Raw genomic sequence first — 17,549 nt, 5'->3', positions numbered from 1 at the left:
TGAAATGCACTGCAATGAAGTGGATTTCCTGTTTTTTAAGTTTATTCTTTGTTTTGGTAAGCCTGTTACCTAAGGACAGGCATCAGTCAAGGTATCATTCAGGTAGCTAAAGCACCAATGGAAACACACAGTCTTTCTGAACTGAAGAATCTAAGACAGAGTCTTGGGCAACCACAAACATTAGAAATGGGAAGGGAATCCCAGATAGGAGAAAGCTGTCTGGGAAGCCCCACATTTTGTACAAACTCTCCTCAAATCTCAGACTAACCCCTGAACTACACATGTGTGGAGTATATTGCAAAAGCTCAGATCAGGAAAAGCAGAACGAAACTGAAGTTTGCACTGGTACCCAAGAACCAGAGTTTGCAGCTTGAGTCCAACCAAGTTAATTACCTACTAGAACAAAACTACCTACATTATTCAAAAGAACATAACAGAATCCAGAGCCTCCACAACATAATGTATACAATGTCCAGAATACAACGCAAAATTATTCAACATATGAATAACTAGGTAAATATGATCCATTTCCAAGAGGAAAAAAAAAAAAGAGGCCAACCCAAAGATGATCCAGGTGTTGAAATTCACAATGACTTTAAAGCAGCTCTTATAGCTATGTGAGGTAAAATAATAATAATAATAAAATAAAAAAATCTTGTAATGAATGAAAAGAGAGGGAAAATCAGCAGAACAAATGGAAACTGAAACAGAACAAAATGGAAATTATGCAAATAAAAAATACTGTATCAGAATTTTTGAAAATTTCTTGATTGTGCTTAACAGCAGGACAAAGATGAGAAACAAGACAGTGAACTTGAAAATAAAGCAACAGAAACCATTTGATTTGAAGAACAGATAGAAAATTATTAGAAAGAAAAATGCACAGAGACTTAAGACCTCAGACCAAAAGGTCTAGCATGTGTATTTGTAATCTCAGGAACACAGAAAAGAAAAAAAGAGGCAAAAAAGTCTTTAAAAATAAAGAAAAAGCAGCTTCTAGAAGGAGCTCTCAATACATGGAATAAGCTTAACTTTCTCATTAAAAAGATTAACTTCATATTATAGATAAAAGTGGTAACTATACTTCATATATTAAAATGCATTTAGAGAAATAACAGCAAAATAGTCTTAAGGTGTTATAAATTTAAATAAGAGCACAATTGTATTCTGCTTGGTACATGGCAAAACTGAATATTATCATGTTCCAAAAAATTATCTTTCTTTTAAAATACACTAAGATTCAAAACTCAAGATGAACTTACTAAATTCATTTTGTGGTATTACAAGTATGCTACAATATACAAAGAATCTATATTTTTAATTCAAGCAAGCAAATTACCTAGAGTACATTAATTTATAAATGTCAAATATTAATTTATAAATTGCCCTTCCTGTCACCTCTCTTCTTTCTGCTGGATGCTGATAGAGGCAATGGAAGTGAAATAGACATAAGCATGACAATTAGATTCTACGCTACGAAAAACCATATTAAAATTCTTGCAAGATGAGTCCAGGAAATAAAGCATCTGCCAGCACCGAAATATTGTGTTCTTGTTTATGCATAATGTAACAGAACAGCCTTTGTATTATTTTTAACAGTTCCGTACTTTAAATAATCTATACTTCAAAGCAAAGTAAACAGTGCATAAGCTTAGATTCATGACTGGGTCCTTTTATAATAGAAATTCTTAAGAACTAGACAAGTCAATCTCTATGTAAACAATAACTTCCTCTGCATTTCCAAATGTAGGAATCGAGAGGAGTATACAACATGAGAAGTTTCTAATTAGACAACTGTTAAAAATCAGATAGTACTTAAGTCTATTTATGGTAGGGCTAGAAATAATATTTGATCTCTTGAAAACATATTCATAACAATGGCTATTTCTGCACAGAGAGTTTAAGTGAAGGACAAAAGAACTTTCCAAATAACCTGAACAAAAGAGCTTTAAAAGGTAAAGGATTGTTTCCTGTATTGAAAAAATTTTTGGATTAACAGTCCATTATTGAACTGATGAGAAATTGCCTCAAGTTCTGTTTTGTTCTTTTCTCTTTGCTATCCTTGTGAACACAGCTGTGCTACAAGTTTTTCTTGCTTTTTGCCACATTACATCCCCTCCCAACCCGCCCCACCAAAGAATCAAGTAGATGCTGTTTCCTTGTCTGAAGATCTAGTATAAAGTAAACCAACAAGGTCATCAAAATCATCATTATTGACTTCATTTAAAATAGAAAGCATGGGTTCTAATTTCTATAAAGTAAGCTTAAACAAATAACTTACTTGATTACATGAGGAATCTCAATGTATCAAGCGCACGTACAACATACAAAAAATACAACTAAGAAAGTTTTACATTAACATTAAAATAATGCCTTAAACATATGTTTCCTTTTTCATATGCAAAAGAACTTCTAAGGAATGACTTGTTTTGTTAAAAGAGTTATCCAAATAAACTTTAATTGATGTCCTCTTCTTCTCTTAGTAAACTTCCTGCAATAAATCATTCAAAACCACTCAATGACTTTATTTTACAATTAAGTCCATGTTCAAAGGGGTGTGTATCAATAAACTTTTGTTAAAGGGTGCTATGAATGATAATGCTCCTATTTACTCTAATTAAAAGAAAATTCAAAGCATCTCTTTCTTCCCTTCACCTCTCTCCTACTATTTAATGAGAAAAAAGAAGTTCTCAGGATAATCGATTTTAAAAAAAGATGCAAGACAGCCATATCCTAGGAAGTCAATGTTTTTCTCCTTCACTGGGATAACTTATATATGTTAGGAGAAAAGTACAGTAAGACACACCGTGATAATGCCTCTTCCTTAGGAAATCGCCTTGACCTTGGAAGGCCAGAGGAGCATCCTGGGTAATGGAAGCTCTGGGACTGGCAAGTATGACCACAGAAGAACCATGGGAAAATGTCAGAGAACAGACTATTCAAATCTTTATTTTCAACCAAGAGGGTCAAGGTATCCTTCCTCTAAGGTTCTATGGATCCTGTAGCAGCCGTGGTGAGGAGCTGACTGCATTTGGGACTGAAAGTCCACATAGCAACTATGACAGTGTGCTTTCCTAGAGTGTCATTTGAGGTTCAAGATCATATTTCTACCCATTTAACATGACTAGACATTGAGATTTTTAAAACAGGAGACTGACACTTCTTATTCCATTCTCACTAGCTCCTCGGACTAATTTAACTCAATTGAAGCTATACATCATAATATAATTTCCTGGGAGCAGCCTTGTCTCAGACATTGCTCTCTACACTGGATAGGCACCATCTCATTTATCTCCACGATACCCCTATGAGGGAGATTCCATTATCATCCCTATTTTACAGATGAGAAAATTGAGGCCTGCACAAGTTTGGAAACTTGCTCAAGGTCAAGTTACTAAGTGGCAGTGCTGAAATTCAAACTCAGTTCTGCCTGGCTCCATCGCACAAGCTTTTAACTACCAGATCACTCTTCCTCTGTCCAAAACAAGGACAGCTGGAAATAATGAGTACCAGTAAACCTCTTGCATCCTCTCTACTAAAGAGCTTCCACACACTTCATCAGTGGGCAATCTGAGATCTGCATTTTTATGGGAAAATGGTAAAGCCTGAAATGAAGTGAACGGCATGGGCTTCATAAAAGAAAATTCAAAACAGAATTTCTAAGAAAGAAAGAAAGACATAGTGTCCTTTTGCATACTTAGGGTTGGGTTAGTATGCCCAAAAGCCATAGAGTAAAAAGGTAAAAGCAGCAAGATTACTTAAACAATAATCAGGACTAAAGTCTTTTTGTCTGTTCAACAGAATATCCTATCTCACCTGATTCAATCCTTTCTTCTCATATGAAAGACATTAGTTAACGGCTTCCATCAACTATAGGATATAATATTAAGAAATGAGCAATAATAAGTCCCATATGTCATTTTTTATACTTTAGCAGCTACATTTTCTTCACAACTTCCTGACACTAATAGATGCTGAAGAAGACAATTTTAGCTTAAGGGGCCCTGAATCCATCAGCAAGAGATACCAGACACCGAACAAAATAATAGCAGTGTTCCAGAACCCTTCTTTAAGTGGGAAAGGGCTCTTAATATATGGCCAGGCCTGGGTAGAGAGAGGCCAACAAGCAGCAAACTCAATCTTAAAGGCACTGAGGAAGGAAGTGGAGCAAGCAGGGTGAGATGCCTATAAACTTGACTTGTAATGACTGTCAACAATGGGAGAGGCAGTATAGAGGCTGGGGTAAAAGATGGAAGAGAAAGGGGATAATTGGGAAGCAATGTCAGAGAAGATGGGAGAGGTATAACATAAAGTATGAATGGATGACTTTGATTTGGTCAGAGGAGAATCACCTAGTCCTTGGAGGACTGGATGGCATAGATACAGAAAAGGTCTGATGATAGGAGGCAAAAACACAAGCAAGTTTTTTTCACTTTCTAATCTCTTCTGAGCAGGAGGCATGGTTGCCAGAAAGAGTAAAGGGACCAAAGTATGATGCTCAAAGAGAGTGAAGTTATGGAGAGATGCTAAGGTGAACACAATAAACTCACTCAGCAGTATTGCAGGCCCGGCAGACACCCTACACTTGTAATAGTACCTAGCATCACTTGGAATTCCTCCAGCAATGCTCCAAGTCCAAGTGTTGGGGAAGGGGACATGCAGCTAGATTAATCCACTGTCTTGTGTGCTAGAGTCCCACGTGGACAGAGAAGGAGCTAGAGCAAGGCCATTCCTTTTATTACACTTCACTACCACTCCCCTAGTTCAGGCTCTCATGGCTGAATATAGATCATTACGAGAGTATTATCAGACTCTCTTGCAGGGTTTCCTTACTTTTCTTCTCTCTACTAATTCAAAACAAATCCTCCTAAAACCTCACTTTATATAGTCCAATCCCTATTCAAAAACCTCCCATATCTCTTAGTTGCTTCCATAACAAAGGCCAGACTCTTGTTTTTTTATTTTATTTTATTAAATTTATTGGGGTGACACTAGTTAATAAGATTATATAAGTGTCAAGTGTATAGTTTTATAATGCATCATCTGTATATTAAGGCCAAACTCTTTGGTCAAACCCTGCAAGTCCGTCATGGGCCACCTCCTCCCACGTCTTCAAAACTCCTCCCATTACTTCACTATGGGAACCAGAAACACCGTAATTATTTCAATTCATATTATCCCCACTTGGACTATGTAATCCTAAATAGATTTTTTAATTAAAATTTAGATTTCTTAAGATATTCACCTGATCTACCTGCACCACAAAGCACATATTCCTTTTAAATGAAGATTTTAATTAAGATTTTAAGCAATTAACCTGGTATTTGTAAAAATGATCAAGCATAATTTCCCTAATGGGCTATGAAAGTGCAAATTACTTCTACAGTTGCTCACTTTTAATTTATAATTTAGAAGGCAAGGGGCTCATCAGTAGAAGTTCGTTGTGTAGGTGTTAACAAAATTAATTTATTGTCATATTTAAGTCCTAAGAAAGGAAATGTTACTGATCACAACTTTCAGAAATCCATCCTCAGTGATTCTGTATTAGAAGTGATCATGCCTAGAAATGTAGACATTTGTATGGGGAGAAAAACTGCAATGGAATACCTCCGTGACAAATTGTAAATAAAAACATATATATCACAACACAGGACCCCTTAGAAAGTCCATATCTATTGAAGCCTTCATCCTGATGCACTGAAAAAGAATCTTTCCTATCTCCAAGGTCCCTTAACTCTTACTGTACCAGCTACTTTCTACCATAAAGCATGGATTACCTCAAATCCGTAGAATAATGTGTTGTTGAAACAAATTAAAACTTGCGATGGTTAATTTTATGTATCAATGTGACTGGGTCCCATGATGCCAGATATCTGGTTAAACATTATTTCTAGGTGCATCTGTGAGGGGTTTTTTGGCTGAGATTAACATTTGAATTGGCAGGATAAATAAAGCACATTCCCCCTCTCCCCTCTCCTCCCTGCCAAAGTGTGGGGGCCTCATCCAATCCATTGAAGTCCTGACCAAAACAAAAAGGAGAAGGAAGGATGAATTTGTTGCCATGAGCTAGAATATCAGTCTTCTGCAGCCCTCTGAGTCCTGGTCCTCGGGCCTTCAGACTTGGCCTAAACTACACCTTTGGCCTTCTTAGGTTTTCAGCATCCAGACAGCAGATCATGACATTTCTAAGTCTTCATAATCACATGAATCAATTCCCCTGGATTAATTACATATATTTTATATATAATATATGCACAGGTAATAAATAAATAACACATTATATGTTATATTTAAGATATATATTTATTATGATTTATTATATAACTATAATATATAAGTTTATAATATATAATTCATTTTATGACATTGCATATTATACTATAATAAATTTATATACTATATAATTCATTTTAATAAATTTTATATATTTTATATATTTTATATATATTTTATATATCATTCTAGTCAATTCCTCACATTAATATATATGTATATACTCATATACATACATATGTAAAGATATATTTTATTTATTATTTCTCTGGAGAGCCCTGACTAACATACAATATTTTATAGATGAAGAACTGTGGCCAGAAAAGTTAATAGAGGCAGTAAATGGTGGAGTCAGAATTGGAATCAAGGTTTTCTGAATCTTATGCTGTCTTTTGTCCAAGTTGTCTCAATAGAAGAGTCTAAGGAGTAAGAACCCATAAACAGTATAAAAGGCACAAAGACACTCTAAAGGCCAGAACCATGCCCTGCGCACCTGAGCAGGGTCAGGTGCAGAGTCTCAGCACGGCAGCCGGTGCTCTAAAGTGCACCCCCGAGGAGTCATGACCGCCATGCCTCACCACAACTGTTGCTCGTTGCCCAGGTTCTCTAAGACTTTCTGGGGGCAGGGGGTTGGGTGAGGATCACTATTTAGAGGTCATCTCCACCTTCCTTAAGACAGGTGGGTTTCTGTGAGCCCACAGGAGATGCTACAAGCATCCAAAATGAGCAAAACATATTTCTGCTTTCATTGTAAACATATGCATCTACGTAAAAACCTAATATGCAATTAAAATTTTTCTGCTCCATTTTCCATCTTTGAGTCCAAGATAATCTTCGTTCAACATGTTATTTTCAGTTCGTCCTCAGCCTTTGCTATATTGACCAAAAATTTCCCTCTTCATTTCGAGATGCCTTATTTACTAACAGTTAATAACATGTATTGGGCAATTACTGAGTCAAACATTGTTCTAAGTATACATGCATCAATTCATTATCCACACAAAAACTTTAGCAAGCTGACACTATTGTTATCCATATTTTCCATGTGAGGACACTGAGGCACAGTGCCCGAGACTACACAGCTGGAGAGCAGGGGAGCTGAGACTCAAACCCAGCCACTCTAGGTTCACAGTCTGTCTATATTTTTCACTACTGCACACAGCTTAGTCTTAATCTTCAAAGACATGAACACTCTACCATGTAATATCAACCACGTTTAATTATAAAACCAAGAACTAGACAAATTACTAGTAAATTATATATTAACTGTAACCTCAGATTCTAGGTTATATCCTCCTTATTACATATCCAAACATATTATCTGATCAAGTGAAAGGGGAAAGGAAGTATGTCCAGCTGACTGGCCCTGGGTAGTAGTGGCTTGGGGGAAAGGGAGAGGTGGGATGTCACAATGAAGTCTGGGAGAGAATTCTGCAGTGGACCCTAAGTACCGAGTGACTATCAAAGCAAAACCACAGGCATACACAGCACATGCTGGAACTAAGGAATAAAGCCAGGAAGAGTCAGATAATTAGGGAGGACGATAGTTGGCAGGTGATCTAAGCATATCCTGGAGAGCAGCACAAGTGACATGCTTTCAGTGCATGTGTATGGATACATCCAATCCACTTAAAGCAGCCAGAATAGGACAATCATACACAGGTGATACTTAGGTGCCTGTTAAAGCTGGTGCACACTATGGAAGTCCATTAGTATGAATATAAGTTAAACAATAAAAGTATGTTAGTAGTAAGTTGATGGAGACAGGATAAGCAATGCAATAAATTTCCAAAGGACCAATGATAAAATATATTGAGTAAATAAACTTTACAATACAATTAATATATATTAATTATATATGCTATATGATATATATAATGTGAAAACTAAAAAAGTTTTAAAAAAACCTTGACTAGTTGTAACAGTTACCAGCAGGTTTTTGTTTTTGTTACGTAGCTCTTCAATATGATTCAACAAAGCTTTTGACCTTCTAGTACATGAGACTGAAGACACTAAAAATTACCAGGGACTCAAATATCATTACGTTGCAACCTCTCAAAGTACTCAAAAATCCTGTTTTACTAATACAAGGAAATAACTGCAGCACCATAAAGAACATTAAGAAAGAGCCAGGCAGATCAAGAAAACACTTGGTGGGAAGAGGTGGCATTTGAGATATGCCTACAATCTCTCCAGCTTAAACAAGAGACAACAGTGATGAGGACCACGGGTATACATGAACTGACAGAGTAAGAAATACTGCAGGACTTGGCCATTACCATGGTCAAATCTGAGGAGGAATCAAAGATGACACTAAGATTTTAGTAAACATCTTCTTCTTTAATAAAGTCTCTTACTTCCAAAGTTGGCAGGGGCTTCCCACGGTTCACAAAAACCATGTAACTTCAGCATCCTTTGCCATCATCACCACTCAGACTTCAGGAGAGGGGCTACGAGCCCTGGACACTTGGACTGATGCTAATTAACAACACTTCCCTTTGATCGTACCATTACCATTTCAGTTCTCCATTTTTACCTCCACAGCACAGTTGAGACAAAGCCAACGAACACACTTAGAAAAACTTTACTAAAGGCTAGGGGCTTAAGGAAAGGAAATAACCTCAAAGATATAATGAATCAGAAACAAGAGACTAGTTTAGTCCTTTTTAGTCTACGGAGCACAGTGGGAATCAAGCCATCCAATTTCTCACGTCTTCGCAGATGGTAGATACTGCTTTCAAGGTCCATTGCCCAGACACCCCTCCTAGGAGGCTCTGCATAGTCAGGCCATGAGAATAAGCAAACAAGCAAGCCAGGTGCTCTCTCCCACAGCCCCAGCTTGGAATCTCAAGACCTGCTTGTGAGTGAGACATGACCTCGCTCTTTACCCTTATAATTCTCAACGATGCAAACACACCCATGCCAACAAACAGCAAATACATCACACAGACAACCACCAAATGCGTTAAACACATCTATAGAAAGGACACATTTGCAAAGATAGGAAAGTTTCCAAAAGGAGCTGATTAATGGAGGTTGAAAATAAGAGAAAGAAAAAATACTATTAGAAGGGAAACAACTTCAACTGGGGAAATGTTAGATTTGCAGTGCCAAGAAAATATCCAAGTACAGATACATACCAAGTAGATAAATGTTTAATCTGGAGTTTATAAGGAAGGTTGACCCTGGAGATGGAGAAAATAAAAACCGTTGAAGTTGTGGGAATATATAAGAAGGAAATAAAGAAAAGAGTGAAACGAGAGGAAGACAGAATCCTTGGAGATGCCCATAGCACAGTGAGTGGGGGGGCACAAGGGGACAAGGGGAAACTGGCAGGACAGAGCCAGAAAGAGAATGCATGTGACAAAGGCAGTGAAGAAGGTGCACTAAGAAAGAGCAGTGAGTAGGTCACCGTCCAACATGTTTCAGAGAGAATGAGGGAGGTTATGAGTAAGAGAAGCCCATTGGACTTGAAAGAGAACATAGCTGCCTTTTGAGAGGCAGAATTTGGTATTGTGATGGGGGAAGGTCAGAACAGGGAAGGGATCAGCAGGTGGAGGCAGAGCACGCGTCATTCACTTACGGGGGCTGAGTGCAGGGAAGGAGAGAAAGAGCCAGGACTCCATTAGCACAGCAGCCTTGGCCATCGTTGCTCACGGCTGCCTGTCTAGCACCAAGACCAGTCCCTGGTGTGCAACAGGCACTCAATAAATAGTTGTCCACTGAAGGTTGTTTATTCCATGAATGCTGTGTTTGATTAAATAAATGAATCTGTGTATGAATACAGTGCTGATATTTGAGGGATATGAAAGAATAATCTTATTATGGCCATTGTTTTAAGATCTGGTTATGAGATAAAGGCTGTAAGTGCAGTTTGCATCATTGGACTTAGTGTGGGTGGAGAATGAGGTCTTGCTTTGGGGTGGAAGTTACTCTTTTTGACAGTAGTAATCCAAGGAAAAGGAGACTCTCTCAAGCCAGACACTAAGTTGGGGGAGAGCACCCATGAGTGTCTGTTTGCAGAACAGAAATCCCCCTCTGCCTTGACCATAAAAGCACCAAGAGACATTGAGAGGCACTCTGGAGGGGTGAGCAGATAAAAAGGGGTTCTCCATATGAGGGGAGGCCTTAGGGAGCAAGGAATTAAGAAATCCAAGCCAGTGCCCACAAGGTTGTGAAAACCCTTTGGGCAAGAGGTCGCCTTTCTCAGGCTGGGACCGATTCTTATACTCTGTATTAAATCCCTGTCATCTGCCCCACATTTAAAGTGTTCACGAAGTTCCTATCTGGGTGGGAGAATATAAAAAGGTTCAGACAGCCCTAGGGGTCGGGAGCAGAGGCAGCACTGTGGTGTGAGCAGTAAGGAGAGCAGGTAAGTGATGTGGAGAAACTACCAAGATGTCTAGAAGGTCCAAGGGTGTGTTTTATTAGATGACAGGTAGTCACTTAGAGGGAATCTAGAAGAGAACTTTCTTTCCCTGTTATTTCTCATTTTGTTTTGATTCTGACAAAGGAGAATTTAGCAGATAAGAGGTCTATAGGGAGAAAATGGCAGAGTGCAACAGAAAGAAGGTACAGTTAGAAGAACTGATATAATGTAATTAAACAAAGCCCTGGAAGAAAGGCTAGGCCACAAGATCTAAAGCCTAGCTGGGGAGGTTTGTTTTTACAAAGTGTTATAAAAACAATTGAGAGCGTAAAAAGATAGAAAGCCTATGTTTATTACAGCATTATTTGCGATAGCCAAGATATGGAAGCAACTTAGGTGTCCATCAATAGATGAAGGATAAAGAAGATGTGGTATATACAAATAAAGGAGTATCATGCAGCAATAAAAATGAAATCTTGCCATTTGTGAACATGGATAGGCCTAGAGGGTATTATGCTAAGTGAAATGTCAGACAGAAAAAGACAAATACCATATGGTTTCACTTATATATGAAATCTAAACAAAATAAATGAACAAACAGAACAAAAAAAAAAACCAGACTCATTGAAGCAGACATCAAAGAAATAATTGCCAGAGGGAGGGGGCTGGGGGATAAATTGAAAAGGTGAAAAACGGATATATAGTCAATAATATAGTAATATGTTTGCATAGTGAGGGATGATTAATAGAATTAGTAGGAAGATCGCATCGTAAGGTATAAAAGCATCACATCATTATATTGTACACCTGAAACTAATATAATTAATATAATTAATTTTTTAAAAGAAGAGATAAAAAGAGAGCACATGGAAGACAACCCACTGAGGCTTAGGGAACATGGTCAGCTCGAGGGCCTACGGAACACAGGACGCTCCCATCCCTGCTGTGGAGCGGCCACCAGAGAGCCCAGCGAGTAAGAGAGCTTGAGGATCACTGGCACTCCCCAAAATCCTAATCAGCACAATTTAATACTATCTACAGCAATACTTGGCAACCTGAGAAACTGATTTGCAGTTAGAGACGCAGCCCTACACTTGAGCCAAGTTCAGCCCACCATAATCGATACGCCACACACAGAGTCATAGTAAAGGGCTAAACTCACACCTCCTGGCAGAATCATCTCCCAATTTTAGAAACAGCTATAAAGGCAGGTTGTAATCAAAGGAATCACAATTAACTCACCCTGCCCATTTTTCTTCAAATGGAGCCAAGCCATACTGTTTTATGTCAAGATCCTTAAGGTCTTCCAGATGGAAGAAATCTAGTCCAACCTCTCACCTATTATGACTTTATTTTTAGAAATGCATGGCAGAAACTACCAGTGTACCCAGGCATCCATGTGCTCTGCTCCACTTCTCAGCTTTCTTGTGGTACACCTGTGGCCATGTGGCTGAGCTCTGACCAACAGGACATTGGTGGGGACCTCACCTAAGTCACCCCCAGGCCTGGCCCTACTTTGGGTGGAGTAGGACCAGCCAACCCGCACCATCAGACTGTGCTTGAGTGATAAGTGATCTTCCATTACGTTACTTACTGACAACCGCAGATTTGTCCATTTCATCAGAAAGCATTCACTGATTTCCAAGCCTTCATTTAATAGTCTAGCAACTCAAAGAGTTGCCAATTGTGCCAGGAAAAAAAAGGATGGAAATTGTTATATTATCGACCATAGACCCCAAAAATTTTTTAAAAAGTAGAAGCAGTCATGAGGCTCATATTTAGAATATAGTAGCATCTCACTTATCTAACGGATAAGTTATGATGTGAGACATAACTTATAAAGGCTAACACCCGCCACCTGACCACCACCACCAAGTACCCGGAAATAAGCTGTTGAGGTCTTAAAACAATCCAGCCTGAACGCAAACTAAAGCTTTAGAGCTTCATTCACTAGTTAGCCTCTCAGACTCTATTTACTTACTCAAGTTTCCTGGGAGTAAATAAATCAATCTTGAAAATCTGGTTTGTTATTTCACATCAGACAAGAAATAGAAAATTGGAATCAAGAAACAGTGATGTTAGAAGATGCACCTCATATCCTGAGAGAGAAGAAGGGGGTCAGAACTCTAAAAGGTAACATGCCCAAAACACAGGGTACAGAGCCCCAACTTCTCAAGAGTGACTGAGCCCCACTGCTCTTCCTGGTCCTGAAGGGCATCCCTGGAGGAACTTGGCCCACAAGAGATACAAATGACTTAATGTCCTCAAAGAGCCATGGTAGGCATCTAATGAAGGTAGGACAATGTGTAAGAGGTCTCTGGAAATGATTACTCAAAGCAATTTCAATGTTTAAAGGCATATACTTGTTTGTTTGAAAAACTGATTTGTGAAGGCCACCTTATTTCCCTAGGATGCCACATAATGATGCTTGAAAACATGAGACATTCCTATTCTCCTACTGTTTGAGAATGGGTGGTTCCTCCCAATTTGGGTGCACATACCCAGTATGAAGGAAGCCAGGAAAGATTCCATAAGCAAAAGCAAGATCCAAATAAAACTGTGAAGTAGAAAGGACCCTAGAGATCATTCAGTCCAAGTCCCTGGCAGAAAGGCTAGGTTGGCCAGAGGGTGCCCATTCAGTACAGGAGGAACTGGAGCCCATGTTCCCTGCTATCAAGCTGGAATATAACCACCACATCTCAACTCTCCTTCGCTGGACACTCACAACCGCTCCATCCCTCCGCGGAACTTCCTTTGGATCCACAGGTCTCATGCACTCACCTGCAGAAAGCAGTGTCCAACGGGGGCGTGCTCCACAACGGTGGCGTTGTACACCTGCCTCCAGAAGATGGGCTCGTTGTCGTTCACGTCGTCCACAGTAATGCTCACCAGGCAGGTGGCAGACAGCGGGGGCTCTCCGAGGTCTTGGACCACCACTCTCAGCTCTACTGCCTCCTGGACCTCTCGGTCCAGACTCCGGGTGGTGCTGATCAGGCCGCTGTTGGGATCAATGGTGAAGGATGGTTCACACTCCGCAGTGGGCCGCAGCACCTCTTGGCTGCAGCGAGCAGGAAGTTGAACCAGCTTGTAGAGGAGCCTGGCGTGGCTCGTGCCAGCTTCGTCCGCGTCGGAGGCGCTGACCCACACGACCGCGGTGCCAGGGGCCGCCGCCTCGGATACTGAGGCCTGGTAATGCTCCTGGCTGAAGAGAGGTGGCTGGTCGTTGAGGTCCGCGATCCGGAGCAACAGCGTCTCCTCCGTGCTCAGCGGCGGAGACCCGGCATCAGTGGCCACCAGTCTCAAGTCATAGAGGTCGCGGCTCTCCCTGTCCAGGGGCCCCTCGACGCAAAGGAAGAATACTCCTGGGGAGCCGCCAGGCCGCAGTGCGAAGGCTCCCTCCGAGCCCTCCAAGGTCAGAGAGATGGTCCTGTCCCCGAGGCTAATATCAGGGTCCCCAGCTGCCTCCTCTTCCTTCTCCGGGTCTTCGTCTGCGTCGGACACCGAGACTCGAGCCACATAGTCGCCTGGTCGGGCACCCTCGGAGACTCGCGCTGCGCCCCCCTCGGTGAGAAAGAGCACGTGAATGGTGGGCCGGTTGTCATTCACGTCCAGCACCGCTATGGACACCCGCACAGTGGCGACCTCGGGCTCGGCACCTCCATCGCGGGCCTCGACCACCAGCTGGTGCCAGGCCTGAGCCTCACGATCCAGCGGCCTTTGCAGGCGCACCACCCCGCTCAGCTCCTCCACCTCGAAGTAGGCCGCGTCCCCTAAAGGCCCACCACCGCCACCCGCCCCGGGCGCCTGCCGGGCACGGATGCTGTAGCGCACCTGGCCATTGGGCCCCAGGTCACGGTCGGTGGCATGCACACGACATACCTCGGCACCGGGCCGAGCATCCTCGCGCACGGTGGCGCGGTACTCGTCCTGCTCAAAGACCGGCGGGTTGTCGTTCTCATCCAGCACGCGCAGCTCCACACGCAGGTGGCCTGTGCGCCGCGGGCGGCCACCGTCCCACGCCTCGATCTGCAGCTCGTGTGCTGCCGCCTCCTCTCGGTCCAAGCGCCGCAGCAGCACCAGGTCTAGGGGCTCCAGGGGCGACGAGGGCTGCGGAGACCCGGGAATCCCGTAGCGCAACTGGAAGAAGGGTCCTGCGGGGTCCTCGGAAACGTCGGTCGGTTGCACCAGGGTGTAGCCCTGTGTGCTGAACAGCCCTGCGTCCGGGTCGTGGGCACCGGGCAGGCGAAAAGCCGTACCTGGAGGGCTAAGCTCGGAGACGTCAAGTTGCAGGGAGTCTCGGGGAAAGCGGGGCGAGTGGTCATTGACGTCGTTGACACGGATCTCCACCTGCACCACGTCGCCCAGCAGGGTGGCGGCCACGAAGCTATAGTGGTCCCGCCGCTCGCGGTCCAGGCGCCTCGCTGTACGGATGATGCCAGTGTCCGGATGCACGTGGAAGTCGTCCAGCAGCGGGGAGTCCTCTGAATCCTCGGACAGAAAGAAGCCGCCCCCCTCCTGTTGCTGCGCAGCCGGCAGCCCGGCGCGAATGTCGCCTACTAGAGTGTCCGGAGGAAGTCCCTCGTCCACGGAAAGGCTGAGGTTGAACACCTGGGCAGACGAGCCCGAGGCAGCCCACATCCACGCATACGTGAAGAATCCGAGCAGGAAGCGCTGCGCCCTGGCGCCGCCGCCGCCGCCTGGCTGCCCGCGGGGTGACCGTCGCCTGTCGGCGGGAGCTTCTCTCCGCTGATGCCCTTCGCCCATCCTGCGTGCAGAAGGGCTCATCGCTCCGCCAGCTCCTTGGGAAGGCTCCCGGGTAACTGCCAGCCTGTGGCGGGATGACAGAAAAATCCAGGAGCCTCTGCAGTGTCTGAGCCAAAGAAGAAAAGACTGTTTGGCAAACAAACCCGCAGACCCAGGAGTTTCCGAGGTTACATCTGCAACTGGTGAAAAGGTCCTCCGCTGCAGCTCGCGCAGAGGGGGACGCTCGGGACGCCTCTGCCGCTGCGGCCACCTCTTCAGCCCCAGGATTTCTTTACACGAGTCTCATCTTTTTTTTTCTTTCCCGTTCCTCGTTCTGCTCGGCTGGTTGTTTTCCCCCTAGTAAAGTCAGGTGCATTATTTCTTTTGCCAAAAAGGATGAAATTATTTAAAGAGCGCAAACACAAGGAAAGGATGGGGGTCGGGCAGGGGAAGGGGTGGAGTAAAGGCGGGGAGGCCGATAGTGCGGGCGCCAGGCGGGAGCGAGGGAGGGAGGCAGGAAGGGAGGGGGAGGCGGCTGGGTCAGCCGCGCAGTCGGCTGCCGGGGGCGGCTGCTCCCCGCCGCGTCTTGGGGCGCGGAGGACCGCCTGGCACCCGCGGCGATTCAGCCCCCGGCGCCTCGCCTCCCGTCTCCTCCCCGCCGGTGACGCGGCGCACGCGAGGGCAAATTCCAACCTGTGAGTCGCTCGCTGCTCTGCAGCAGGGCGCGTTCTCGGCTGGGCCAGGGACGCAGGAGAGGGGAGCAAAAGAGAAAGGACCCGGAGATCCGGGCCGCTAAGCGGGTGGGGGCTGCGCAGGCGGGCAGCTGCCCTGGTTTTGCGTGCAAAGTGACGGTGGTGGGGCGGGGGCGTGAGGGGAGCAGTCTCTTCGCGCCCTCCCTCTCCATCCCCTTGACCATCCGTCCCTTCCTCCGGCCAGACGCTTGGCTCAGGCTGAGCACAGAGGGCGGGGGTTATAATCACTTTGGGGAGCCAAACTTGTGTGCTCCATTTGGCAAGGGAGACTCGTCCCCAGCGGAAGGACAGATGAAGTCGAAAGCCCATGCACAGCTGGGGCCAGGATAACTGCAAAATGGGGAAGGTGGAATTTGAAAAAAAAACCGTCGAGAAACCCCGAGAAATCTGTGCCACACATGGTGTAAACCACGCTTTATTATGCCGCGTTACTACTCGGCGACACGTGAGTGTCTTGTCGCTCCCCTCCGCCAACGGGAATGAAGACAATGAATTCGGCTTTCGTACACTTTTTATACATTCAGCGCCATCACGACACTTTCAGGATGTTTTAAGATGCTGATTTATGGGCTGAAAGACGAGGTGGCTGAGGCCCCACCGCCTCCCGGCGCTCCGCCATTGCCTCTCAGCGGGGAAGTTGGCAGGCAGAGCCAGTATTGATAACACTTTCGAGGTAGCTTGTTGGCTGAGCCCAAGAGAAATGCCAATAAATTGCCATCGTCGCAAGTTTCCTGTCAGTTGTCCATAATAATTGGTAGAAATTGATAAATGGCCTCCAATAAAGAATGCCTGATAAAGGACTGTGTGACCTCTTAAGGATGGCTGGCCATGTTTTAGCAAATGGTTTCTGCACTTTTGCATTTCGATGGGAAGGAAAATTAATTTTCTAGACCCCGTAGCTCTCCTTCAGGGAGGACCAGAAGCCCTGCACGGCGGTTCCTTGCAGCAGCCGGGAGAGGCCCTTCCGATGGGCTGCGGAGGGACATGGAATTGCTACTCGACACCCACACCGTCATCCCCACCCCTCCCCACACACAGAATAATGAAACAATTTATTTTATAGCAGATATATGGCATGTAAATGGAGACAGTATTGTAATAAATTCAGCTTCCTTTCACCAGTGAAGACTCCTTGCCATGAAGGAGATTTGTTACCTCTTTAGTCTTCTTTTATCTTAATCTCTTCAAGTTCACCCTAACTAGTTCCCCTGCCTCCATTCTTGCCCCTTTGTAAGTAATTCTCAGCCAAGCATTTGGATCAATGTTTTTAAACTTGCCAATACATTCCCATGATCCTTGGATTAGTGTTCAGACTCCTGTTTTTAGTTCAAGACTCTGCCTACGTGGCCCTGCTTACCTTTCTGGCTTCATGGCACACGGCCATTCTGGATCCAGCTGCACTGCCTGCTCTC

At 43.8% G+C, this 17,549-nt stretch overlaps 1 protein-coding gene across 1 annotated transcript in view; it reads right to left on the bottom strand.

Moving 5' to 3' along the window:
• The window catches only part of DCHS2 (dachsous cadherin-related 2), a 178,680-nt gene extending 163,253 nt beyond the window's left edge, over window positions 1–15,427 (bottom strand). The window contains exon 1 of the mRNA XM_054595798.1: window positions 13,424–15,427. Within this exon, the coding sequence (XP_054451773.1) occupies window positions 13,424–15,427 (2,004 nt within the window). The remainder of the gene's footprint in view (window positions 1–13,423) is intronic.
• Window positions 15,428–17,549: the final 2,122 nt, after the last annotated feature.

The sequence above is a fragment of the Pteronotus mesoamericanus genome, unplaced genomic scaffold (assembly GCF_021234165.1).
Source record: "Pteronotus mesoamericanus isolate MK-2021 breed Mesoamerican mustached bat unplaced genomic scaffold, CSHL_Meso_final contig_163, whole genome shotgun sequence".
Taxonomy (NCBI): domain Eukaryota; kingdom Metazoa; phylum Chordata; class Mammalia; order Chiroptera; family Mormoopidae; genus Pteronotus; species Pteronotus mesoamericanus.
The sequence above is the reverse complement of the archived record's forward strand: the minus strand, read 5'-3'. Positions and strand labels throughout refer to the sequence as shown.